Below are 27,802 nucleotides of genomic sequence, written 5' to 3'. Positions count from 1 at the left end.
GCTAGCTCTTTGTTGATCTGGTAATGGATGATTCTTTACCATTGGAAACATCGACAGGAGGCAGAAATATTCTGCTCTTCAAATGTCCATTTTCCGTATTGATGTCTCCATTTTTGATTCATTTCTTTGCTCTTCTCGCAGAAACACAGCTTAAAGAATCATTTCAACGGATAAGACAGGACAAGAGATAAATCTGGACACAGAGGAGAGAAGGTAGGGTGGAGTTGTAGATCTGAGGTGGGGGGGAGCTAAGGAGATGGGGGGGGGTTGCGGCGGCAGTGTCGGTGGGGGGGGTTGGCCCAGAAGAAGCTGGGTGGCTTCATGGCTTGAGGGCTGATCGTGGGTGAGCAAGGAGACACAGAGCGAGCGAGGGAGGGAGCGGCCCACCCAAGTGGCAGTCAGTCAGAAACCTGCATGTGTGTGCGTGTATTTACCGCTGACCCCGACATATTAGCACAACACTTCCTCAATTTGTCTTGTGTGTTCTCCGGCCACAAATGAATTTCCTCCCTCCCTCCCTCCTGCTTTTTTTTTTTTTTTTTTTTTTTTCCCCCCCCTTCCACACGTTACCTTTCAAGATGACCCTCCCTCCCCTGCCTCAACCATACTAGCCCACCTCCAAGTAACACATAGCAAGTCCCTACCCCCGGCCGAGTCTTTGAGTGAAACATGTGAATGCATGCAGCATGCGGCATGCGGCATGCGGCCTTCTTCCAAGCTTTGTAGTTGCAACACTTGCTTGTGTTACGACTCCACCGACACATAGCCGGACATCCCCGCCTGTCACGTCACGATGGAGGGGCCAATTAGCTAAACATTGGCTGGATGCTTGATTGGGATCACATCTGAAATGGTCACAGGAAGAAACACACCGGACCGGCAAGCTCACTCGGGAGGCCTTTTATCTCCTATTGGACTGTTTGTCGCATGGCCGTCCATACATAGACATGACACATCACGTAGTAGGTGTTTGTGAGGGAGCCAACTGATTTGATAGCTTGTTTGTAAATTCATTTCCACCCCATGTTATTTGTCCACATTCCAAATTGGGATTGTTAAACCTTCATGCCCATCATTCTTCTCTTTAATCAGACGTGACTGAATGTCGTGAATGGGTGTCATTTGTGTTTGCTAACATTGTTTGACACACACACACACACACACACACACACTGAGAGACTTGCGAGGTTTGTTTTAAGAGCACAGGTCCGGCCGGGTCGGCGTCGCCACCTGCTCCCCCGAGCGAGCGAGCGAGCGAGCGACAATACCTCTGTTACAAGCGCACAAACAAAGACTTGACAAAAAGTGCATTTCTGTGGTTTTGTGTGTTTTTGGCCCCCAGAAAGGCCACTATTCATTAGGGCGACAAAAGGTGCCAAAGCAATGCATTATCATAATTAATCTTGTGCTGAGACTGTGGGTGGTGTCAGCTTCTCCCAGACTGACAAGAGGCCTTTTTAATGCGGCAAAAGTGTCGCTCCGGGTAACTTCTTTCTTGCCTTTCCATTGATATTGGGCAAATTATGGTAAAGTAGGGCAAACACTCAAATGTACTATGTGAAGTGAAATGAAGCGGAACACCCAAGATTCAAATATTTTAGCTCACTGGGGAAGCGGTACAAATTTGAATTTTTCAACTTGTATGAAACCTTGATGTTTTTTTGCAATGCCAACCTGCCATGTTTCTACTAAGCTTTTATTTGATGTGACTTGTTGTTATTATCGCATATATTTTTTTAATGCCTTGACAGCCACAAAATAAAAAAAATGACCTAAACAAGAAAAAAATCATAGTTCAAGTCTGTTTTTCAAGAAAAAAGTCAATATTTCACGGGAAAGAAACTTTGTAAGACTAATGTGACACAATATGATTTTAAGTATATGAAAAGGAAATTGTGATACTATAAGGGGGGAAAAGCAAAACCTCTTCTAAAAAGACTTGTGACATCAACAATAGACATGAAATGCGCTGCTGTCTCAATGAAGAAGACGTGTCATATGTTTAATCTTCACTACATTTGACATTTTTCCATCCCGTTTTACATTCAGTGAAAGGACGAAAAAGAATTTGGGAGTCGCCGTGAGTGAGTGAGTGAGTGAGTCCTCTTTGGTTGCAAAATAAACGCATCGTGGCTCTGAACCTTGAGGGTGGCTGTTGGCTGTTGCGAAGCCACTGGATGCTTCCATAGGCAGCCCCAGACGGGTCACTGGGGAGAGATGAAATGCACACACAAGTCGGGAGGCGAGCCACGGGAAAGATGGAGGCAATCGGGAGGGAAGCGTTTCAAACAACAACAAAAAAATGGAGGTCTGAGTCGGGTGGATGCACGAGAGACCAGAGAGAGTCTTGGGTGGTTTGTGTACGCACTACAAGGTGCTGTGACGGCAGATATCTGCACCACGCATGGTCATCGAAGACGGTTTATTTATCCAAGGCCTCCAGACCAGGCCTCGGACCTCCCTGAGTTTGTTAGGCTTGAAGGGGGCCCCTACCGCACAACCCAATTCCTCACATTCCACTTGAGCTCCCATTTCCAGCTGCCTGTTTCCCTCTACCACTCAAACCCGGACCCGGCCTGTCAAGCCGTGTGCCGGCGCAATGCGAGAGAGAGAGAGAGAGAGAGAGAGAGAGAGGGAGAGAGAGAGAGGGAGAGAGAGGGAGAGACAGAGACAGAGACAGAGAGAGAGAGAGAGAGAGAGAGAGAGAGACAGAGAGAGAGAGAGAGAGAGAGAGAGAGAGAGAGAGAAAAAAAGCGCCCTTCCCCGAAACGCGTGCGTGTTCCAGTTATGGCTGCCTCCATATGAACAGGTAATTATGAGGAATATATAGGAGGTTAGCGGAGGCGCACACAAAACATACAAATATGGGGCGATCCAAACTTGCATTGATGTTGCTGAATATTTCAACACAAACGGTGCAGCAACACAAACAGACAATACACATTCATATACAAAAATGAATCCTATTACTGCCAGCTTACGCTCACTTTGTTGTGAAACTCTTCTTCGTGTATTATGTCTATCGTACTGCCCCCTGGCGGCTGAGGGGCAATGTCAAATCGGATTCCATTGGGAAAAGATGATCACACGGTTGATGCCTCGCGCCCCGCCGGCCGGTACAAAGGCCAGAAAAGCCAAGTTTGTGAACGTCCCCAAACGTGCAGCTGTCAGTAGTGGACTCAAGCTGGGGCGCCAACACCTAAATCCAATGACTCCACATCAGCTTCCAATTGTTTTGAAGTCAAGCAAAAGGGCTCAAATTAGCACCAGGCGCTTGACAAATGGCAGCGCCGTATGCTATTGTGACACCTTTGTTCACCCTTATACTTTTGACTTTGCAAAGCACACTTAGGAGCTTTTTTTTTGTTGAGGATTATAAAACCGTTTTGTCTGGGAAGCTTTTTTCCAGGCTCATGTGAGTGCCTTTGTGAACTCATGAAATCATGCATAGCAAGACATGGAAGTGTTCCAAAGAGTCTCCTTAGATAAGAGTGTCACTCCGAACCAGGCGAGCACCTCCGAGGGTCTTTTGTTTGATTTATTTTTTGGAATACGAATCCTGTTATGTTTTTATGTTTTCACTCCTATTACGAGCGCTCATCTTATTTTTGCAAACTTGCGTGCACGACAAAGATGTGTGTGTTGATATAAGTAGAGGGATGCATCATTGTGCTTGTAGAGAACCGCATAGTATCAAGATATATGCATTTACCATAAGTTGGGTCGGGTTCCAAAAATTGCTATCGACAATTTCCTTCGACCGTAAATAAATCATTGCACATGTACATTGCAAACAGACTATGGACTCATTAAAAAAACAAAAACAAAAAACGGTTCACATTGTGAGTCATTTAAGTCGACATAAAAGCTGATGTAGGGATTGTTGATCTCATGTTCACAATAAGAGGGAAGAGGAAATAACATGGAGTAAAGTACATCAATGCAAAATAGCATGCAGAATAACTGAAACAAGACACAGGAATACCGAGTACAGAATGAGCACGCTGAATTTTAGGGAAGCCTAACCGACAATCTTGGAATCATGGAGCTTTCAAAGTGGGAATTGTGTGTGCAAACAGGGAGTCATGTGCACAAGCATGCAGTCAGCAACCAAGCGCGCGTGTGCGTGTGCGTGCGCGTGCGCGTGTGCGTGTGCGGGCTTTATTGAAAGAGTTCCTCGCTCGCTCTCGCTCTCTCTCTCTCTCTCTCTCTCGCTCCATCCCTCCTCCCCCTTCCAGCCCAGGCTGCAGCCTGGGTGGTCTCCGTTCTCTCTCTCTCTCTGGCTGTCTCCATTCCCTCCCTGGCTCTCTCTCTCTCTCTCTCTCTCGCTCGCTCTCCACTTTGGTGAGCTGTTGCTTAGCAGCTAATAATAGGCGATGTTTGCAAAGTAATTTGCCTCTTCCTCGGCCAATGGGAGCCGCGGCACTTTTCCATCAAAGCTCCCTTTTCAGGATTTGCCGAGAGGCGAGCTCGTCCAAACGTTGCCGCAGCGCGATCGGAGCTAGACTTGACGCGACGGGACGCGACGCGACGCGCGACCACCAGCAAGATCACCGATTCAACTACTAGCACTACGATCTGAGACGCACTTTTTTTGTTTTTTGTTTTTTTCCCCACTTTTCTTTGTATGTGCGTGTTTTGAACAACTCCGCGATCGAATGACGACTGAAGGATCTTTACGGATTTGGGCGCATAATGTTGGGATGGAGTTTGGCGACTCGTTCGGCTCCACGGAAGACTAGCAGGACACTTTCTTGCAACTCGTCGGCGCCGGACGCGCTCCTCTCCCATGTCGGATTACTGCGGCGCTCTGTGAAATCGCAGCCGCTTTGTGTGTCGCTTTGCCCCCCAAGCCTCTTCGGACCATGGCCTCGGATAGCGAGGTCCCAGGGGCCGGCGTCTTTGGAGCGTTACCCCCGAGCTACGTGCGCCCCCGGCCGCCGCCGCCGCCGGCCGACGCGCTCCGGAGACCCAGCGGTTACTGCCATGCCGCTTTGGCACTTAAACACATCTCAAAGGTGATCACCCAGGATTTGATTCTCAAGGGCGCATTTGTTGCGATGCTTTTGGGGTGGGCGGGCGGTTGGGTGTCCTCACGGATATGGATGACAAAGTTGGACTTTTTAGTGGAGCTAGTCATGAACCGCTTCATCATTAACGGCTTCAATGAATTTACAGTAAGGGATCTTGTTTAGAAGGACCTTCATTGTGGATGGAGTGTGTAGTCCTCAAGTCGGGGTCCCAAAACCTCCACAAGTCACATGTATGTAGAGACTCACTCCACTTGGATGGACTTTTTAGTTGGTTCACTTTGCCAAATGACGGGCCAATGCTTGTTCCTTGCTTTTAGGATGTAGTCCCCAAAGCAGCCCTCTTGGAGCCAAAGACTCCAATCCAATGTTGACATCACATCAAATCTGTCATCATGTTACGGGACTTTTTGTCGTTCGTTGGGGGTGTTCTCGTCCCGAAAGCACGCAGCTCTCGAGGAACCACATTTAAAGTCTCATATACCATTGAACTGCACTGAAAAGCCAAAGCTGATTGATGACGTAAAGCTTTCAGCACCTGTGCATGGAACTTCAAATCAAGCTGTGCTGTGCTGTGCTGTGCTGTGCTGTGAGCATTTGGAAAAAGTATCCACAAGTACTGACCGCTCCGCTCCAAAGAAATGTGGCAAAGTGGCATCGCTTGCTTCCGTGGCCCCATTCCGTGTTGTTATAACGTCACACATGCGTGCGTGCGTGCGTGTTTCTGGCTGGAGGCAAGCCGTCAGAGCAGCGCGGTGGGCTTCGCCAGGCTCTTGTTTGGAAATGCGGTGGGTCCTGTCCTGTGAAGGAATTCACTGATTGAGTTTGATCTGACAAAGCATCTTTTCGGACCGCCCGGATGCTTGGATGTGTTTCAGCACCGCAGAGAGGGAGGGAGGGAGGAAAATACACCGCGATGACAGTTGCAGCGCTCGCAAGCAACATTTCAAACAAATATCAAGCAAGATAGATGACTTGCAGGCTTGTTTTCAATATGCAGAAAAGTTCGTCATCTGCTGTGCCTCCCTCCCACTGTGTTCATCGAAGCCATTCAAAGGCCTCATGGGACGCCGTGGATGCCGGCCGGGTTCCGACGCTCACCGACGCTCACGGGTTGCTCGAGCCAGCGAGCGAGCGAGCGGAAATAAAAATACCACACACGGAGTTGCAAATGCGCTGTATATGAGATCGTCCAATAATCATGCCCTGTGATTGGCTAGTGACAGAAGATGGATGGTATCACAATGATAGGGATGTACTGCTACACCAAAAATAGAGCCGGAAGCTGAGCACAGGCCCACCCAAAAATCAAGACAGACAGACAGACGGACAGACAGCTAAGCACAAATATGCTCGAATTCTTGCCATGGTTTTGTCATTGATAAGGGACATAGTCGGTTGTCCCTCGTATGATGTCATTGTCACTGCTTTTGAAGAGAATTTGGGAAGCTTTCATCATACTGACTGACTCCTCTCTCATCCTAGGGGAAGGCGGTAGGTCAAAAAGCCCCCCTGTGGATCCGTGCCAGGTTCCAGGCCCTCCTCTTCTCTCTGGGCTGCCACATCCAGAGGCACTGCGGGAAGGTACTCTTTATCGGACTCTTGGTGTTCGGCGCCCTCTCGGTGGGACTCCGGGTCGCCGCCATCGAGACGGACATTGAACGGCTGTGGGTGGAAGGTGAGTTTGGAATTCTTTTCTTTTTCTTCAAAGGCCGCCGTGCCTTCAACAGTGAGCTTGATTTGGTTGACACCTTCCGTTTGGTGAAAAATGCAGGGAGGTCTTTGGTTTACGACCGACTTCCATGACGTAAGCGCAGCCTCAAAGTCAGGTTAAATAGGTCAATATCCAACAATCGATAGCATTACTCAACGTCCTCAATGACTATTTGGGATTCGACACAAATGGGAGAATCTTCCCGAGTCAGGCTCTGAGCCCACAGCTGACGTCATGTCGTGGCGTGGCGTGGCGTGGCGTGGTGCTAGACAGCTAGCCGCTTGAGACTCCAACAGAGCGCCCGACCGACTCAGTTTGCATCAAGCCATCATTTATCAACAGTCGGTGCAATTATGTCGTCGGAAGGATTCCTTCTGCGTCTATTAGCGGGAGGGAGCCCGTCCAGTGTGGAAAGTGAGCGCGTGGCACCTCACACGCTCTCTGGACTACGGGCCGGCTGCACGTTTTGATTTCATTTTTTTTTTTTCAGGGGCAGAAGCAGCTTTATTTGCTTTTTCACACTGGCCAAAATGCCTTTTAAACCCCCAGGCTGATCCCTGCAGCAGATGGACTGTGTGAATGGTTAGCCATCTTTGAGAGGGGAGGGGGGGGGGGGTTACCGGGGGTGTCGGACACCTCCCCCCGCATCCCTCCCTCCCTCCCTCCTCCTCTACGGCTCCCTGTGTGGTCCCTAACTATTCTTGGATTCCATTCAACAAGAGGCGAGGCAGGCAAGGCACCGCCTCCTGCCCTACCTCCTCCTCCTCCTCCTCCTTCATGAGTCGAAAAAAAATCCAAGTGAATGCAGCTGAAGTTGACCCACCTGTTTTGCACGCTCTAAAAGCGCCAGCCACAGCAGTTGGTGAATATAAACAGAGCCTTTTTGGGCCCACCGTGTCAGCCTGAGCGGAGGTGTCCGAGGAGCCGCACGCTCTTCGTACGTCACCGTTCAATTCCATGTAGTCATTCATTATCAGCAGCCCTGTTTAGAGTGTCAAGATTTCGGAGGACCTCTTGAGCTAATTGGCCAAGACGTAAACGTGATGTTTAGATGTTTGTGTGCCAGTTGTTTTGCTGGGGGACTGAAGGAAGGAAGGAAGGAAGGAAGGAAGGAAGGAAGGAAGGAAGGAAGGAAGGAAGGAAGGAAGGAAGGAAGGAAGGAAGGAAGGAAGGAAGGAAGGAAGGGGGCAGTGAGGGGGGAGAGTGTGTGCTGTGTGTGTGTGTGTGTGTGCTGTGTGTGAGAGTGGTGGGCTGCTTAAAACGGGATGCTGCGCCTTTAAGAGGCTGTGGCCATGTTTCTAAAGTTTCAGCCTGCCTTGTTTCCACCAATAGCCCATTCACAAAGCCGCTAGGGGCCTCAATGGAGAGTAAAGTGGTTGTGGGACAAGGAGAGGTTAGTTCTCGCACGCACAAAATCAAGCAAACACTCACACAAACCGTGAGACAAAAGCGCACCCATAAGACGGATGGTTGGACCCTTTTGGGAGGCATGTATGAGCGTGTCTAGACCAATAGCGGTGTCAGTGTAGACTACAGCCTTGAATATGACCATTGGAATAAGATAGAGTCAAAAGTCATGGGAGAGAATTCAAATGCTAGGCGGAAATGGAGAGAAAAAGAAGACATATTTTCAGGGAGCCCCCAAAGCCCCCCTTCTAGTTCCGCCCGTGAACATAAGTCATCAAATATGGAGATATATATATTTTAAGGCAAGATATATGCCATTTTTTTACAACAACGATGAACCTTTGCAAATCCGTTCAAACAAACAAAAAAGCACAGTAAATGATTGTAATGGCTTTGGAATGCGCTCGCAGAGGTGTCATCATCTCCACAGCGTGGCGTTGTTTTGACAACTGTCCTCACACGTACATTGTCACCTTTGTACGTACACAGCCCGACTTGTGACTTGAGATTCCGGGCTTCCTTCCTCCTCCGTGAGCGTTCTTTTGGGACGTGTTTAGTCTGATGAAGGATTTTAAAGAGCGCAGAGAAAACAATAGGACATCTTTGAGAAGGTAAATGACATTTGCACACTGCAAATAATCATCACCCTCCTTTCAAGTGTGAAAGTTGAGCTTGGCAACGTGCGACTCGGCCAGTATTGTCCTTGGGAAGGGGAGTAAAAAGGGGGGAGTCGTTAAAAAGAGACAGAGCGGGATGCAGGAAGAGGAGAGTGATGGGAGTAGACACCCAGCGGGAGGGGGGGGATGGTTGAGACAGGAAGACTGGAAGTTTATGACTCGCTGACACTTTTTCGCCTTGCCTTGTCTCGTTTTCAAGCGTCGCAATCCTGTCATTGGTGAGGTGTTGCTATTAGGGAAAAAAAAAAAAACCCATCTGTGGGGGTAAAAAAATAAAGGCCTCAGTGATTCTGTCAACAAATGCTTCCTAGCTGAGTTTTTAATGAGCCGTGACAGACACGTTCAGTGATTCCAACTGTCCAAATACGAGGATGAGAGGAGTGGGATCGGCCCAGACCGCAGCACCCAATCATTTGGCTTGATGAGAGAGAGAAAAGAGAACGAGAAAACACAAATGAACTCCGTAAATGCTACAATTCACGTGAGCGAGCCAGCCCAGTTCCAAGGGAGCTCCGTGAGGCATTATTCAAGGTGAATAGTGCCCCAGCTAGATAAATAAACTCCCAGTGCTCAGGGCCTGGGACCTCACTGGTGGAGCCAGCAAACAAAGAGCAGAGTCAACCTGGGTCACCTCCAAATTTCAATCTGAACGGCGTCATGCGTCAACGTCTATGCCATGCCTGCCATCCAAACAACTACAATTGGCAAAAACGATACGTCGTTGCTCCGACTCAACTGCGATAGGTAGGCTGGATGGGGACTGAGCACATAAGTCGAATGAGGCCCCGGTTTGAAAGGCTACAAAGCAAAAAGCGGGATCATGAAATGTCAATCAATGCGCGGTGTCACCCTTTCCTTTCCTTTCTTTCCTTTCCTTTCCTTTCCTTTCCTTTGAGTCTGCGCTATTTCCCTCTGTCTTTACATCCTGGTCATATAAAATAAAACGGAGATGTAGACGAGGGAGACTGGTCGCTGTCTTGGCACTTGTAAGAGAAGAAATGATTGCCGGGCTCAATAAATTCATTTCTGATTTCAATGAGACCAGCAAGGTGGAAACATTTTGCCGTTCAGGCCGGGATGAATGTAATGTTTCGAGCACACATGAAGCAGCATTAGCGGTCAGTGGAGTGTCTAATGTGACTATTTTTCACAGTGGCCAACACTGGGCGCGATTAGCATAATTAGCAGAGGCAAGCCTATACATATGGAAATGGAAAGTGCCTAAATGCCAGGCCAGCCCGGCTGGAAATTTATGTGTGGTGGCACATGTGAATAGATTGGAAGTGAAACTGAACTCTTTTGGACTGGAAAGGGCTTCTTCTCACATACAGGTATGGATGGCTTTTTTCTTTCGGTGTCATTCTGCACATTTTAACATCGTCTCACCAGTAGAATGTCGAGTGAGATCAAAGCTTTGCACTGTAGGTAAACTAGCTAGTGCCAGCTTGTCTTTTTTTTTTTGCACCCCCTCCCAGCCATTCCCTCATTCCCACTCCCACAGTGGAGGGAGTCTGGCATTGTTTTACAGGCTGGGAACGTTTTGGTCCATTTGCTTTTTGTTGTGAGGAAGAGGGACGATGGGAAGAAGAAAAAAAAAAAAAACCCTCCCGCTTTATTTTATTCTGCTGTTTGTTGGGAAACATCGCAAAGAAATGGAAGGGTGGCTTGACTGACAACAAAAGGGGGCTGCACTGGGAGTGGAGCCGTCTGCTCGGGGCAGGACCGGACCGGTTCTAGCTCCAAATGTGTCTACGAAATGGCAAGAGAGTAGACTTTCAGCCATGCATTTTCGATTGTGCTCTTTCCTTTCCTCAGCGGGGTCAGCCAGCTGACTTTAGGCGTGCGGCTGTGTACTGGACTGGGCACCCAGAGTGGACTTGGGCATGAAAAGAAACAGGGATGCTTCATTTCTTTTCACTTTTTATCTCATATAAACAAATATAGACGTAATTATATGATATTTTAAATAAAAGAACTAAGCGTATAGTATTAAAGAGGAAGTCAAGGGTCATTTTTTGATTTGATTCGATTTTTTTCTCTACAATAATATGTTGTATGTGGGCCCACTAGTCGCACCTGTTGTCTGACTTTGGTCGTGAGACATTCACAAGCTGAGTTGTGAGTGACCATTCTCTGAGCCCCGAGCAACTCTGATGTCATTTTCGGTCGACAGAAAGTTGCAAAATGGCCTTCAGAATTGCATACTTGTCTTGAAATGACAGCAATGTGCTCAAATAGCCATCCCTACTCGGTCGCATGGCACTTGTGGGGCAGGTCATCAAAAATAAAAACATGTCACTTTCAGCCCTCCTCTTCTCGGGTCTTCCTCCAGAACAGCGTGGGGCCTTTCAGAGCCCCCCCCTAATCCAGCTAATCTACCACACTCAACTTTGAAGGTGGCCTGGCCTGACCCAGCGTGGCCCGGAACGGGGGACGAGGGCCTGCCTGGCTGCCTGCCTGGCTGCCTGGCTGCCTGCCTGCCTGCCTGCCTGCCTGCCTGCCTGCCTGCCTGCCTGCCTGCCTGCCTGCCTGCGTGGCTGCCTGCCTGTACGCCACCCCAAGAGAAGACAATAGAGTAGAATAGCTCGCGTCTGCTATATTTCCTTCAGTCGGGGAAATCTAAGCTTTAAGGGGAAGGGAAGGGTCACGACGAGAGCAAACGTCTCAACGAGGTAGCTCCAGTCCGGCCTTTACGCCGGGCCACACACGTTCATCCAAACATCAGGTCCGCATGACTCGCAGTCACCAAGCCATGCCGGGAGCTCGTTTTGACCTTTTGCTTCACCTTCTCAGTGTCGTAACTCTGGTCCAAACGGAGACAGAATGACAATGTTATTTCAAGGCAGAGTTTATGACCCTTTTTTTTTTTTTTCATTTAATCACACATGGACTAACAGTTTAACTTCCCTTGTAGTAAAACAAGCATCTACTTGGGCGTTACAACCCCAAGTCTCCTCACTCAAAGGTGTTTTTTCTTTTTTAAATACCCTCTGAGGAGAACATTTTCCAAGAACGGTCTCTTTAAGGTTGCGGTCCACGGGTTGAGAGGGGGGGGGCGGGCGGGCGGTTGGGGGTGGCAGCACGGTGTGGAAAGACGAGAGGAGACTCAAAGAAAAGACAAGTGGCCCATCTGGGGCCGAGCAGGAGTGAGCGCGGGCGGCCGTTTGTGAAGTTGAGGTGTTTGAGGCCGGACCAGGGGAAAGACACAGAGAGAGAGAGAGAGAGCGGGGAGGGCGGATCGTAGCGCCTGGGTGGTCCAGATGGGAGGAACGAGACACAAATAGCTATAATTTACTTCAGGAGGCCTGTAATTACAGAGCCAAAGTCTCTCTCACCGAAGCCACCCAGTTCCTGTTGGGATCAAAACCCCGACGCTGCAGACGTTCACATACGAAACGTCAAAAAGGATTTGAACAGATGTCAGCGGAAGAGCTACCACTTTGTCTTGACATATTAGGAGATAGCCACAGGTTCGCATTCTGGCCTTCAAACCACCAAAAGGAAAAAAGAAGGATTCATCACAAATCCAGTTCTCCTTGTGTGAGCGCCAATTAGACCAAACGTGATGACCTCAACTTTTACTGTTGCCGTTGTCTCGAAATGAAAAACTCTTTGTCAACATTGGGAGGAGGAATGTCCATTTGGGGCGGGCGGGCGGGCGGGGGTGCACACCGGCGACTGCAAATAAACGTGGTGATGCGATACCCTCCGGCCCTGCTCGTAATTAAAGCCTCGAAAGTGCCGAGTAGGAATATTGGAACCCACCAGCACCACCGACGACATAATTGCACTGCTAAAGAACCCCCCCGAGGTCCAACTTGATCTCACACGTTCCTGGTCGTTTGTTTTTTCTTTTGCTCCCCATCCGTTACAGACTGCATTCAACCCTCATTTATCACGCAGGGATACGTTCCAGAGCCTGGCTTCAGACTCCATTCCACTATTGCAAGGAGCCCAGAATTGAGGGCAAAGCCGTGAAACAGAGTGACAAGAGTTAGAATTAAGGAGGAGCTACTTTTGCTCATGCTCCCCCCCACCGCCACCACCACTTCAATCTCCTCCCGGCCGGCATTGTCATGTAGAGGGACAACGAAAGAGGGGCAGACGGGCCCTCTGTGATCCGGCGCGGCATGTTTCATGTCCACTTGGCACAGGCACAGATCCCCCCAGCTGGCAAACTCTTTTCAGGGCAACCTCCTGTAATTAGGAGGCTGGAGCGCATATAGCGCGCTCACACACACACACACACAGAGCACAGCATTCCTCTTCCCCTCTTTCATCCCCGGCTCGGCTCGGCTCGGCTCGGCTCGTCTGGCCTGGCCTCGCTCTCCTCCTCATCGGCGTCTCTCCGACGCGGCATCTTTAATCAAATCCATTGACTTGACTTTGTTTGTCTGCTTTTATGTCTTTCATCTTCAACCTCTGTGCACAACAGACATCAACTAAGTCCCCCTCACCAGGAGTTGGCGCTATTCTGTGCTAATTTGACATTATGGGCCATTATCACAACTAATAGTTGAATGGATGAATTTGTGTTTGTATAATTGTCATTCTGGATGAATTGCCAACATTTTGTTGGTGTCTCTTGATTTTTTTTTCCCCCCCATTGTAGATGAACATTGGATCATTCTTATTTTTGTCATGTATTTGAACTAGTATCTGCCATGCTGAGTGGGATGGTGAAGGGGTGCGGGTTTTTTTTTTTACAAACAGGGCACATCTGTTTCACAGAAGGAGCCAATGTGAAGCTGCATTAGTCATTTCTCTTGGCCAGACGCTGCCTTGTGTGAAGTGCCTTCAAAAGCAACACTGGCGAGGGCCAAGGGCGTTGCTCCATACACACGTGTGTGTGTGTGTGCGTTCGTGTGCAAAATATATCAACACGCTTCTGTCCGCTCGGGCCAAATGTGTAATATTGATGGATGCCCGCACTGATGTATAATTTTTTTTTTTTTTGCTAAAGCTGGTAGTCGGGTGAGCCGGGAGCTTCGCTACACCAGGGAGAAGCAAGGCGAGGAGTCCATATTTACCTCCCAGATGCTCATCCAGACCCCCAAAGAAGAAGGCACCAACATTCTTACCCAGGAAGCTTTACTGGTGCACATGGAGGCTGCACTGTCTGCCAGCAAGGTGCAGGTGTCACTCTTTGGAAAGTAAGTGGAGCGCTAGCTCTATGAGCCATACCTTCTATTTAGTTTTGATCAAAAGAGATGATTTCATTTGTTTTTGGCTCGCCAGGTCGTGGGATCTCAATAAAATATGCTATAAATCCGGAGTCCCCATCATTGAAAATGTCATGATTGAAAGGGTACGTTTCAGTCAACTTTATTAGGATTTGGATCACTGTCATGTTTTATCTTCATCTGTATGCTCTTTTTTTTTTTTTTGGTTTTCCCAATCCCCAGATGATTGACAAGCTATTTCCTTGCATGATAATCACCCCTTTGGACTGTTTTTGGGAAGGGGCCAAGCTACAGGGAGGGTCCGCCTATTTACCGTAAGTGTTGGGATACTCGAGGCCGGCCGTCCTGTTTTTAAACACACTTTTTATAGGCTCTGTTTGTAATAGACACTTATTGCCTCATTTCATTTGTGACTCGAAGTTGATGAGTAACATCGGCGGATGAAACTAATGCTCTGCCTAACTAATGCTACTTTTCATCATGCAAACAGACAACTTGTGGACTGAAAGATACGGTCAGGCTGTCATTGGGTGTTGTGACTGACACCAGCGCTCAGTAATAGAGTTCTTTTAGGGCCCGGCCGGGGTTGTAGTTTCCTGACAGGGAAATTCAAAAAGAGAAAGTGAGGAGGGAGGGAGGGAGGGAGGGAGGGAGAGACGGTGGGCTGGTAGAGAGAAGGAGGGCGGGGTGACGGTGGTGGCGGTGGCTGGGGAGCCCTTTGGGTCAGACAATGGTAAGCATTCTTTCACTTTACGAGTGAGTGTCCATCAGTGCAGGGGCCCCGGTGGAAAGAGGGAGGGAGATAGGGTTGGGGGTGCCCCGGCTTTGTCAGCTGGCGGCTAACACTCGCCATTCTCATGGTAATGCCCCCGCGCTCCCAGCTCGCTCCCCAAGTTGTCCAACAAATAAAATGGGCCGCATTCAAACCTCAAGTCCCTGGAGAAAGACACGGAGAGGCAACAAGATGCTTAACACTGGAGTCTGGGGCGTATTTTTTTTTTTTTTTTTTTACCTCCTTGTCCAAATGTTTTTCAGAACCAGAAGTGATATTTCAATTGAGCGCTTGCTTCGTTTAGAAAAGAGACTATACGGCTGAGCTTTCTTTGCAAATTTGTTTATGTTCTCATCAAGGCTTGTTATGTTTCCCCACGCCACTTCGCTTCGCTCCACTCCAGAGGGCCAAGTGCTCTCTCTATGTGCCCCATCTTGGCATCTGTTGTTATTGATTTCTTATCAATTGTTTTTGCAGGGAGGATGTGGGGCGGGGCTTCGGTTGTTCCTCCGTTACACTTGTAAAAAAAAATTGTCGTTGGAGTTGCCTCCAAATGCTGATTCTGTCATATTGAACCTTTGACTTTATTTTGACCTCTGGTGAGACACATCAAGATGTTTGGGAGGCAGAGGTAATTCTTATGACTTATGGTGGAATGGAAGCCACCCTGCCTGCCTTCGCCTTGGGCATTGTAGCAGTGTGAAATGGGATAATAATGGCCATTTCATTCTGTATCTAGCCAAGGGAGGGGAGCCAGCCAGCCAGCCAGCCAGCCAGCCAGCCAGCCAGCCAGCCAGCCAGCCAGCCAGCTAGCCAGCTAGCCAGCCAGCCAGCCAGCCAGCTAGCCAGCCAGCTAGCCAGCTAGCCAGCTAGCCAGCCAGCCAGCCAGCCAGCCAGCCAGCCAGCCAGCCAGCCAGCCATCCAGCAAGCTAGCGTTCATGCCGACGGCTTTTTCCCTTAAACAGAGCGCACAAAGCCTTTGCTTTTATAGCACTCGGGATGTGTTTGGGTCCGTGTTGATGGTCGGTGGTTGCTCCGCAGGGGTATGCCAGACATCCAGTGGATGAATCTGGATCCAGTCAAGCTCATGGAGGAACTGAGTCAGTTTACGTCCCTGGAAGGATTTAAGGAGATGTTGGACAAAGCCCAGGTGGGATTTGGCTTCTTATGAATAGGATCTCCGTGACTCCTTCTACATATTGAGCCTTTTGGTGTCATTTCGCAGGTGGGCCACGCCTACATGAACCGGCCTTGTCTGGACCCGTCAGATCCCGACTGCCCTCTCAGTGCTCCCAACAAAGAGCAGTCGGAGGTACGGATGAGCCCGGCCCATCAGTACAGTACAGTACACCGCCCGAGTGGCTCACCACCGCGTGTCTTTCTTTGTCCCTTGCAGTCTCCCGACATCGCCGGACGCCTCCGAGGCGGTTGCCACGGTTTTAGCCGCAAGTTTATGCACTGGCAGGAGGAGCTGATCCTCGGGGGCCGCGTGAAGAACACCCGGGATGCTCCGATGAGGTAAGCTCGGCTCCACCCTCCGAGGAGTTCCGATTTGGAAGCTACAGCCCGGCCGGCAGCTTGTGCGTCTCAGCTGAATTTGCGCTCGCCACGCCGCTGCCAAGAACAGAAGATAACACTAACACCTGCTTTTTGGAGGACAGACAGCAGTGTGGCCGAATTGAATGTGCTCTTCCTCTTCTCTGCAGCGCCGAGGCTCTTCAAAGCATGTTCCTGTTGATGAGCCCAAAGCAGCTGTACGAGCACTTTAAAGACGACTATGAGATCCACGACATCAACTGGAATGAAGAAAAGGCTACCGCCATCCTGGAGTCGTGGCAACGGAGATTTGTAGAGGTAGGAACGGCGCAGTGAGGAGATATTTCCATGTTCTTCCACTCGTGTTGGAATCGCGTCAAGTTCCTCGTGAGCAAATCGCAGAGCAGTGTGTGTGTGTGGCAGGCCAATCATCTCTCACTGTCAGAGCCCTCATTATGGGAACAAGCTGTTGCTGTGATAGCTGACACCCACCACTAAGCGGTGGGAGGGCAGACCAAACATGTTTTGGGGCAAAAAAAAAAAGAGCAACGCGCTGTGAAAACAACGCAACAAAGCGAGTTTAAATCGGAGTGGTGATGATATCAATTTAACAAAAAAGAAATAGCTGAGTCGTGTTCACTCCTTCCTCGGTCACGTGATCCCCATTCCTTTCACCTTTGACACGACAACCTCTGGCATCTGTGCTCATTACTCCTCGCTTGTCATACGTACGCACACCGGCACATGTGAAACGCACACACATACATACGTGTTGTCTTTCAAAGGGCTTTTTTTTTTTTTTTCCCTTGGGCGGCTCTTAAATACGGCGCTGTTGAAAGGGACAAGCGAGCGCTTATGGGACTCCACTCTTTCATGTTAAATAAACAAGGCGCAGAATGTATGTGGAGGCATCCGAGCTTTTCTTTCTTTCTTCTGTCTGATGCTAATAGCTAAACGTGAGACTTGGAAGCATTTGACGTGGGATTGATTTATGGCTGTTGATCCCTCAGGTGGTCCACCAGAGTATCCCGTCTAACTCCAGCCAGTCTATCCACGCCTTCTCCACCACCACGCTCAACGACATCATGAAGTCCTTCTCCGATGTCAGCGTCTTACGGGTAGCTGGAGGCTACCTTCTCATGGTGAGCCATTTGTTTGGACTAAAACGGCGCCGTCGCTGTTGGGATGCATGACTGACCATCGGACACCCGTGCGTTCCCCGCTAGCTGGCGTACGCCTGCGTGACCATGCTGAGGTGGGACTGCGCCAAGTCGCAGGGGGCGGTGGGACTGGCCGGCGTGCTCCTGGTGGCTCTGTCGGTGGCTGCGGGGCTGGGTCTCTGCTCCCTGCTGGGACTTTCCTTCAACGCCGCCACGACTCAGGTAACTTCCCGTGGGCCTATTGTCACGTCAAGCTTCCATATTGGATCCGAAGGAGTCAGTGTTGACTATTTGCGTGGCTCATCCCAGGTGCTTCCCTTCCTGGCACTTGGAATCGGAGTGGATGACATGTTTCTTTTGGCTCACTCCTTCACCGAGGGCGGGAGTAACATTCCCTTCAAGGTATGTGTCTTTCCTCGTCTCTCCTTCCCCTCGAGGGTCTTTCCTTCTCCTCTGAGACGCGTTCTCTCCCAGGAGCGGACCGGAGACTGCTTACGTCGCACGGGCACCAGCGTGGCTCTGACTTCCGTCAACAACATGATGGCCTTCTTCATGGCGGCTCTCGTGCCCATCCCGGCCCTGCGAGCGTTCTCCTTGCAGGTACCCACTTTCTGGTTTTTTTTTTTTATATGACCCAAAGTAATTAACAATCGCGCTGCCAGAGCCTGGCGGCTACTTTGAAAATGAAAGGGATGACTTAAGAGAGCTGACATTTATTCAAGAGCAGGGGAAAGCCTTTGTTCCCAATTTTTATGGCCACTGCACCAACAGCGCCAACTCTTTTTTTTTTTTTTTTTTTTTAAACGTTTGTATGTGTGCGCAATGTGGAAGAGTCCACAGTAAAGGGAAGAGAGACCTAGAGGGGAGCTCTCTGATCCGTATATCACTGAGCCGTCGAGGCGCTTTGCTGTGATCTGTGACTTAACTGTGGGTGGTCCGCAACACACAAATACACACTCGCTCCCGGGAGTACACACAGTGCAAACCGCAGCCAGTTAGGACGTCAGCTTCGGGGGGCTACGGCGAGGGGCTGCTGAAGGCTCACAGCTTATATGTATGTATATCTTCCCACCAGCCAACCTCACTGCTTCTTTGGTTTTTGTTTGCCTGGCCTGCTTAGTGTTTCTGGACCATCATTTTGTTCTTTTTCTTGCGCTCTTTTTCTCTCTCCATATATACATACATACATTGATTGTCTTGTTTATAGACTATTGTGATCAGAGGAGGGAGAAAAAAAAAAAAACAAGCTCACTTTTCTCAGAGTGTTTGTTCTTTATCTAATTTTGTTCCCCTCCTTCCTTGCTTCCAGGCGGCCATCGTGGTGGTGTTCAACTTTGCCATGGTGCTGCTCATCTTCCCCGCCATCCTCAGTTTGGACCTCCACCGGCGCGAGGACAAGCGCTTGGACGTCCTGTGCTGCCTGTACAGCCCTTGCGCCGACCGGGTCATCCACCTGTCCCCGCACGAGTTGTCGGACGCCCCCGAGCAGAGCCGGGCGCCGGCCTCGCACCGATTCGCCGCGGGCTCCACCATCACCACCAGCACGCAGATCACCACCACGGTGCAAGCGTTCACGCAGTGCGACGCCGCCGGGCAGCACATCGTCACCATCCTGCCGCCAACCTCTCAAATCTCCACCAGCCCGACGTCCATCATTGTGTGTCCTCCCGCTTCACAAGGTAGGCGGAGTCAAAACACAAGCGGATGCTCTGTCAGAGGTGGCCGGCCCACGTCACGTTTGTCATTCCTTGTGCGTGTGTGTGTGTGTGTCCTCCCTGGTAGCGATCACCCCTACACCCGGCACCCCCGTGCAGGATCCCTACGGCTCGCAGCTCTTCACCCCGACCTCCAGCTCTACCCGGGACTTGCTCGCTCAGGTGGAGGACTCCAAGTTGGGCAAGAAGTGCGTCCCGCTCCCGTTCCTCCGCTGGAACCTGTCCCACTTTGCCAGGGAGAAATACGCCCCGCTCCTCCTCCAGCCCAAAAGCAAAGCCACGGTGGTCATCCTCTTCCTGGGCCTCCTGGGCCTCAGCTTGTACGGGACCACCACGGTGCACGACGGCCTCTACCTGACTGACATTGTACCACGCGACACCAAGGAGTACGACTTCATCGACGCCCAGTTCAAATACTTTTCCTTCTACAACATGTATCTGGTCACCACGGACGGATTCGATTACGCCCGCTCACAGAGACTTCTGATCCAGCTCCACAACGCCTTCAACTCTGTCCGATCCGTGGTCCGGGACAGTGAGGGCAAACTGCCCCGCATGTGGCTGCACTACTTCCAGGACTGGCTCAGAGGTACATTGTGGGGGTTTTTCTCGGCTTACTCGATGAATGGCTGTGGGGCTCGGGTGCCGAGGGCGAGGGAAAGTTCATGCGGGCTGTTTGCCCTAACCCATCCACCTGGGCAGTAGACAGATTGGGGTGGGGTCGGAGGTTATCTTTTGCGTGTGCGCGTGTGTCCTCGGGCTAGGACATGTCAGAGGCCCAGTCAGGAGGAAGTAATAGCGAAGGGGTCAATCAAAGCCAGCTGCCCCAAAACCAGACAGAAACAGAAATGTGATATTTCACTTTTTTTTTTTACGCCCACACTCGAAGGCTGCTCACCGAAGCAGATGACAAATGACAAGCACGGTCATCTTTTCATGTCCAGGTCTTCAGGCTGCTTTCGACGCAGACTGGCTGGCGGGGAGGATCACCTCGGACAGCTACAGGAACGGCACGGAGGACGGCGCCCTGGCGTACAAGCTCCTCATCCAAACGGGCTCCAAGAAAGAGCCTTTTGACTACAGCCAAGTAAGATAAGATAGGCGTGTGTATGCCATGCTTTCCCTCCTTGGCGTCCCATCTGACAAAACCTTCCTTTTGTAGCTGACTTCTCGCCGGCTGGTGGATGCCGAGGGTCTTATCCCCCCCGAGGTCTTCTACAGCTACTTGACGGTGTGGGTCAGTAACGACCCGCTGGGCTACGCCGCCTCCCAGGCCAACTTTTATCCGCATCCCAGAGAGTGGATCCACGACAAGTACGACACCACGGGGGAGAATCTGCGCAGTGAGTTTGGGCCGCTATTTCCAAAGCAGTGGGTGGGGGGGAAAGAACCCCAACAAAAATCCCTCTCTCCTTATCCTTGCAGTTCCGGCAGCGGAGCCCCTGGAGTTCGCTCAGTTCCCGTATTACCTCAACGGGCTGCGGCAAGCCGGCGACTTTGTGGAGGCCATCGAGAGCGTGAGGGCCATCTGCGAGGAGTTCAGCCGCAAGGGCGTGTTCAACTACCCCAACGGCTACCCCTTCCTCTTCTGGGAGCAGTACATCGGCCTCAGGCATTGGTTCCTCCTGGCCATTAGCGTGGTGCTAGCGTGCACCTTCCTGGTTTGCGCTCTGCTCCTGCTCAACCCGTGGACCGCCGGCATCATTGTGAGTGCGCCTCTCCCTCCGCCTTGAATATTTTCTGCTTCCTCCCCGCTCGGCACAGCTCAATAACGTCGTCCGACCGAGGGGGGCCTTTGGCGCTGCGGAGGGCCAGCGCGCGCCCGCACGCACGCACACACACACACCTACGAGGAGGGGGGGGGGGCGGGGGACGACCTTTGTCATTCTAATGCAGGCAGGGCCGGCCTTAGAAAAGGGAATGCAAAGGAGCGAGAAAGACTTTGCCCTCCCAAAGCCTCTACCTCCAACTCCATCACTGCTTTTGTCAGAGGGAGAAGGAGAGGCTCGGGGACAGGACGGATCGGCCCAGTCGCGACCTTGGCCCGCTCGACCCATCCATCAGAGAGATGTGTGAGCCAGAAAAAGAGAGACAGCCTTGAGTTGTTAGAAAACGTTTCACACACACACAAGCTGGTGACCACCCCCACCCCACAAATGCATGTCCGCCGCCTGGACTGGAGCATAACAACACTTGCAGCTTCTGCTGGAATGTCTTTAATTGGACTGAAATCAGACACACACACATATGCGTGTGTAGTCTCCATGCCTTTGGAAGCTTTCGCTCGGCCTGTATGCGGTGGAGCAATAAAACGTCTTTTATCATTTTGCAATTGAACCGTGCCCCGACGAGGAGGCCCCGCCGGGATCAAAAGCTCTCCGCAAGTGCCTTCTGATGGATGCTCGCGCCAGCGGGGGTGTTGTTGATGCACCCGTCGTGGTACAGTAAATCCGCTGATATGGGAAGAGCGTATCAAGAAGATTATCTCAACAGTTTAACCTCTCTGACACGCTTCAAATAGCATTGCGGCCATTCTAAGGAATAAGCACAAAGTCTGCGACTGTCGCAGTCACACACGAGGGGACCTATTGTCTGGCAAGAAGGAGAAGTATTAGCCCCGGCCGGGGTGGCTCATTTGACGCTACTCCGCAGAGACCCCCGAGGTCAAAGATTGGCTCAACTGAGTCCCCTTCAATCTTCACGCCGTCCGTCATGCTTCCATCGCTCAATTTCCCTCCGTGTGTGTTTTCAGGTGTTTATCCTGGCCATGATGACGGTGGAGCTTTTCGGCATCATGGGTTTGATCGGCATCAAGCTGAGCGCCATCCCCGTGGTCATCCTTATCGCCTCGGTGGGCATCGGGGTGGAGTTCACTGTTCACATCGCGCTGGTGAGTTAGCGCACGCATTCAAGGGTGGCCATTTTCAATGAAGGAAATTCCATCCCGTAGCTCCATACAGCTTCAATAAAACCAATCCCGGAATTGCCACGAGCGCCAGCCTCGCCTCGTTTTTTTTGTACGATGGGCAAGATTTGCAACTCATTTGTCCTTTTCCGCGGCAGGGCTTCCTGACGGCCGTCGGCAGCAGAAACAAGCGCTCGGCCGTGGCTCTGGAGCACATGTTTGCCCCGGTGGTCGACGGCGCCGTTTCCACCCTGCTGGGCGTTCTCATGCTGGCGGGCTCCGAGTTTGACTTCATCATGAGGTGAGATGCCAGTGTGCATCTGAGATGGCGAATGAATGGAAGCACAGATCAGACAGCAAGACAAGGCTCAAAGTTGCGTGCAGGTGGCGCTGCCAATGCAGCCTGAGCCCTATTTATTCAAAGAACACGCACCTGGTTGCGTCACTCCGGACAAGCACATGCATCCATCTCTCTGACCTCAGAACAAATGGGAAAAACATCAGGGCAGGGGTGTGTAGCAGCTGCTCGTAAACATGCTAGTGTTCTCCTACCCACGGGGTGGTGTCTCTCCTTCTCTCTCTCTCTCGCACGCACACACACACACACACACATATAGTACACACTGGAATCTGTAAAAATTCCTATCATCTTGTTTGGCGCTCCCCGCCTCCATATTGGGTGCCATGGTTAAAAAAAAAACAGTGAGCTAAATTTGAAGCGGTCAGGCCAATGGTTAGATTGTGCGTGGGCCACCAACAGACATGGCTGTCCTGTGTTTATGTGCGTGCACCCTTTTTTGACCAGTGTTTCATGGTCAGAGTGGGAGAAAAAAAAAGAAGAAGGCAAATAGCTCAATGTTTTGCAGCTGAATGCGGTCTCGGGCCCAAAACCACAACCTTGAGCTCACAGACTGCAAGCGGGGCCTCCGTGACATAAAAAGCGCAGTTTGTCTGCCGAAAGCAAGGCGAGGGAGGAGAGGAGAGGAGAGGAGAGAGGAAAGAAAAGAAAAGAAAAGAAAAGAAAAGGAAAGGAAAGGAAAGGAAAGGAAAGGAAAGGAAAGGAAAGGAAAGGAAAGGAAAGGAAAGGAAAGGAAAGGAAAGGAAAGGAAAGGAAAGGAAAGGAAAGGAAAGGAAAGGGGGAGACGTGCTCAGAGGGTGGCTTCCTTGCATCCAGATGGAGCGGTGTAAATATGTACAGCTTAGCCCAATTTATCAGCGGGATATATGGGTTCCAGACACATAGGTGAAAATATGTGAACAGAAAATGAAACATTGTCAATTGACAAAATGCAACCAAACCATTCAATCCTATCACCCTAACCTCTACTAGCTTCATGCTAACATGTAATGTCAAGCTCCATAGACGGGCTAAAGGAAATTTGCAGAAATATTGCCATGAGCAGCAACTTATGCGAGCAGAGCAGCCATGAAAAAAAGAGGGAAGAAAAAGTGACACCAAGGGGGTATCTTTGTTGGAGGTCCTGTGGTTGGGTCAAATGGGGCAGGGATGGAGCTAACTAGCCAGAGGAAGGTAAATAAGCTGCACTAAACATCTCCTGGCCTTGGGATACACTGACTAAACAGCACGCCTAATTCGGCGCATTCAGCCCATAGCAGGCGCAGGCGCACACACGCACACACACACACACACACACACTTATCCACATACGTACATGCGACTCCCCAGACCCCAACGGCGAATGGAAAAGATTCAAGTTGATATAAACAACAGAATTCCGAAGAGCGAGACGTTGTTGGAGGTCCCCTGCTGATGTGGGCTTGGCTTTGAATCCACGTTCTTGAGCATATGTGATGTTTTAATGCAGAAGTGTCACCCTACAAAAATCAATCATGGTGGTTGCTTGTCTCCATATTGTCCCTACTGCATCTCATGACTCTTTCTGTCCGCGTTCTGTTAGTATTTAAGTGGACTCCTCTCTAATTTTCTGGGGAGTTCTTTGTTGTGGCGCGCTCCCCATTCCTCCCTTTAGCTGTGCTGAGACGCACGCAACACCAAAACACGCAACAGAGCGCGGAGGGAGGGAAGTGTTCTTGTGGCAACAGCCACGGCGGCATCAAAAGATTTGGGGGAATCACATTTGCTCCCTTCTCATCCTTTCTAGTGCCATAGAAGAAGCGAGGCTAGCCGTTGCAAAGTGTCCTTTTTGCTCATCTGGCTCATCCTACTTTCATGTCTCAGGTATTTCTTTGCCGTGTTGGCCATCCTGACCGTGTTGGGAATGCTCAACGGCTTGGTCCTGCTCCCGGTCCTCCTCTCCATGCTGGGCCCCCCCGCCGATCTGGCCGACGACGACGACGGCGTCCGCCGACCGGCGCCTTCGCCCGATCCACCTCTCCCTCCGCCCATGGCTCATCACGGTTACTTGGCGGACCCCCGCCGGGCTTTCTCCGAGACATCCGATTCGGAATACTACTCCGAGATGACGAGCGCGTCGGAGATGGGCGAGGAGGATTATAAGTACTGCGACCGCAGCGCGTACAGCGTGCCGCCTGCCACCTCGCACATTCTGCTGGAAGCCAGCAAGAATCCCAGCTTCCCCAAAGTCACGGTAGGCAGGATCGATGGTTTTCGTATTGACTCTCATATTTGACATCGTTAAATGCTATGTTCTCTGTGACAGGTGGTGAGGCCGCTGAAGGAAAGCAGAGGACGGACGGAACCGTCCGCTGACTCTGCACGCAACGCTCAGTCTTTGAACTCGCAGGTGACATGCTGGGATGGATCCAAGCGGGACCAGCAGCAGCAGCAGCAAAATGTAGCTGGCGACAGAGCTCGGCAGCCTGGCCGGACTTACCAGAGCGGCCCCACAGGGCCTCAGCCAAACAGGACTAAAGGGCCCAGCAACTACAGCAATTCCACAGCAGGGGGGCCCGTCACCATGGTGACGGCCACGGCCTCCGTGACGGTGGCGGTGCACCCGACCCTGCCCGGGGCGGCCTATCAGGGCTACATGCACGAAGGCTTCGACACGGACACTGAGTCGGACTGCTTCGAGGCCGCTAAGAGGACTAGGTTTTCCTCGTACAAGAGAGACTCTTTAGCGCTCCGCGACGTGGACTGTCCACAGGATCGGATGACGCAACCGACCAGACAAGGTGACGTTTTGTGACTTGATCTCGTCTTAGCAACAATCGGTGTCTTTTTCCTCAGCACGCATGAGTCAAGGAAAAACCTCCCAAAATGTGGCTTGTGAAAATCAAATGGACTCTCCTCTCATGTTTTTCAGGCGGGTCGAGAATCCACACGGCCAGAGCGCTAGACCCGTTCTCTGGAAACTCGACATAGTGGCCACATAGGATTTATTTGAAGGACATTATATGTTTGAAATACAAAAAAAAAAAAAAGAGGGAAGCTATTTAAAAGAGTACTGTATAACTTTGGGTATACTCATGTAAAAGTTTTGGGGTTGTTTTTCTTTTGTGGAGGGGAAGTTTTGTTTTGTTTTCATGACACCCCTCGCAGCATAGTGTATAGAATGAGAAGAATAATGTGCTATATGTAAAAAAGTGAGATCCTATTAAGATATTAGGTTATTGAACATACATGGTCAGTGTTTTATTTCTATTGGTATTATTATGATGTTGGGTTTTTTTGCTGCTACACAAAGTCATTTGAAGTGATTTGCCTTAAAAAAAAAAGAAAAAGAAAATGCAGTAGCCCCTCTTCCTCCCCCTTAAAGCCACACACACACACACACACACACACACACACACATATAATATTGTACTGTGAGATCTAACAGATTTCTTAACATTGTGCCTTCTTCGTTAATGTCCGTTCCGTGCGTGCAGCGGAATCCTGAGCTCAGTATTAAGTCCTTTGCAGTTTTGTCTACTTGAAGGTTTTGTTAGTTGTGGCTGCATCTCAGATTTAACACAATGGGAATTACAAGGGAGTCTTTTTGATTTGTTGTAACCCAAATGGAGTTACTTATAAGCTATTATTCACATTTGACAGCAGCTCTGTGTTTTTGTTCTTGTTGTTGTTTTTCCACTTTTTTTTTCCCCCTCTGCAGTTCTTACATTACAGAAATGGTCTCATCACTGCCAGTGTCATTTGCAGGGAAGAGCTTTTCTGTATTTTTCAAGTGGCAGCTTTGGTTTATTTTTATTTCAAAAAAAAAAAAAAAAAAAAGAGAGAGAGAGAGAGAGAGAGAGAGAGAGAGAGAGAGAGAGAGAGAGAGAGAGAGAGAGAGAGAGAGAAAATGTTGAGTAGCTACTGTGCTGTTGTGGAATGGAAAAATAATTTCACCCTACATACTCATCTTTGGCTGGAGGAGGTCGAGGGGAAGCTCGTGCATTGTTTGTAGTTCAAAAAAAAATGTTGTCATGCCATATAAATTATTTATATTCAAAATTTATTTTTGTAGTTTGTACAGATGTTAGTATTTAGACTGAAGTTCTATTTTTAAAGAGTAAATATATATTATATATATATATATATATAAATATATCTATTTGTTGTTGAGTTTGATTTTCTTTTTGTTTGCATTTAGGAAAGAGGGGGAGTGGTTTTTGTGTTGGGAGGGGCGGGGCAGTCTTGCTTCATGGCTCCCTCCTTCGTCATTGTCCATGTCGAAAACACTGTGACTTCCCAAAACTATGCTCAAGAACCCCCTTGTGTGACCGCTATGTTCTCTCACCTGGTATAGAAAATTAACTAACAAAAATAAATTCTATGAAAAAAACAAACAAACTGTAGTGTCTTTGCCAATTTTTGGTTGTGGTAGTGAAGTATTTCATATGAAATCATGGACAAACAGACAGAGAAAAGAGCCGATTCTTCACGATTGAATGAATTTTTTCTTCTTTTTTTTTTTTTCTGATTCGAATGATTATATTTGACCCGTGAGGCAATAGCAGATGAATCAAAAGGGAGCCACCGGTATTCCACGGCGCATTTAGCGCTAATACTACAAATCCCACAATGCCTTGCTATTGTTTTGCTGCGTCAAACAAGACAAAGTCCAGAAACGCTCTCTCGCTCTCAAGTTCCCGAGATCGGAAAATCAAATGTGTGTGCGTGTTGCGGAAGAGCTGCAAAAGACAAGACAAGAGCAGAGAAGAGCGGAGAAGAGCGGAGAAGAGCAGAGAAGAGCAGAGAAGAGCAGAGAAGAGCAGAGAAGAGCAGAGAAGAGCAGAGAATTCATTGTGCAGGTGACTTGACTGTGTATCATTGCATAAAATGGATGGATGGAATAGTAACGGACAGTGACCACAGTAACAAAGGGAGTTCACTTGAAGGTCTGAAGCACTGCTTATTACAGAACCTGTTGAAAAAGTTCCTTTCCAAAAGTCTAAATGTGCAAATGGACTCACTTTTTGTTTGACAACTTTTCATCCTGGATGGTTTATTCACACTGTCCCACTTGAGAGCCTTGGCAATGTGAACACACACAAACACAATCAGCCCAAATTGGAACCATACACAAGGCTCTTCCGTCCTTTCCTTCCTCGTCCGTAAATACACGCAAATCCGGCCGGCCCACCTGCGTAGATGAAAGGTTTAGGCTGTAAATTCCTGTCCATTGCAGCATTCGTCTGCATCTGATAGCATCAACGTTTCCAGCAAACCTCCGACACCATTGAAGCGAGCGTCCTTTTCATACGGTATTTGCTTCGGTTACGGCTAGTCTCAAAATGTTTGCCAGCCAAACTGTCCACAGCCGACCTTCAAAACAA

General features: G+C 49.8%; 1 protein-coding gene across 2 annotated transcripts; it reads left to right on the top strand.

The window, feature by feature from the left end:
• Positions 1 to 149: 149 nt before the first annotated feature.
• ptch2 (patched 2) lies at positions 150 to 26,811 on the top strand. Of its 2 annotated transcripts, none has more exons than XM_085930733.1 (23): positions 150 to 213; positions 6,516 to 6,708; positions 13,792 to 13,981; positions 14,067 to 14,136; positions 14,234 to 14,325; positions 15,825 to 15,933; positions 16,009 to 16,095; positions 16,180 to 16,301; positions 16,490 to 16,637; positions 17,330 to 17,461; positions 17,546 to 17,701; positions 17,789 to 17,881; positions 17,954 to 18,079; positions 18,789 to 19,158; positions 19,262 to 19,783; positions 20,139 to 20,281; positions 20,357 to 20,537; positions 20,620 to 20,900; positions 21,947 to 22,084; positions 22,258 to 22,400; positions 24,300 to 24,669; positions 24,742 to 25,216; positions 25,348 to 26,811. In XM_085930733.1, exons 3-23 carry the CDS (start codon positions 13,866 to 13,868, stop codon positions 25,404 to 25,406), a joined length of 3,933 nt encoding a protein of 1,310 aa, XP_085786859.1. In that variant the 5' UTR covers positions 150 to 213; positions 6,516 to 6,708; positions 13,792 to 13,865; the 3' UTR covers positions 25,407 to 26,811. The 2 variants fall into 2 exon arrangements, with proteins under 2 accessions (XP_085786859.1, XP_085786858.1); XM_085930732.1 differs by lacking the exon at positions 150 to 213 and adding an exon at positions 4,508 to 5,018.
• The last annotated feature ends 991 nt before the right edge of the window (positions 26,812 to 27,802 follow it).

This window comes from Syngnathus leptorhynchus, chromosome 14 (assembly GCF_054491065.1).
Source record: "Syngnathus leptorhynchus isolate UIUO chromosome 14, UIUO_Slep, whole genome shotgun sequence".
Taxonomy (NCBI): domain Eukaryota; kingdom Metazoa; phylum Chordata; class Actinopteri; order Syngnathiformes; family Syngnathidae; genus Syngnathus; species Syngnathus leptorhynchus.
The sequence above is the reverse complement of the archived record's forward strand: the minus strand, read 5'-3'. Positions and strand labels throughout refer to the sequence as shown.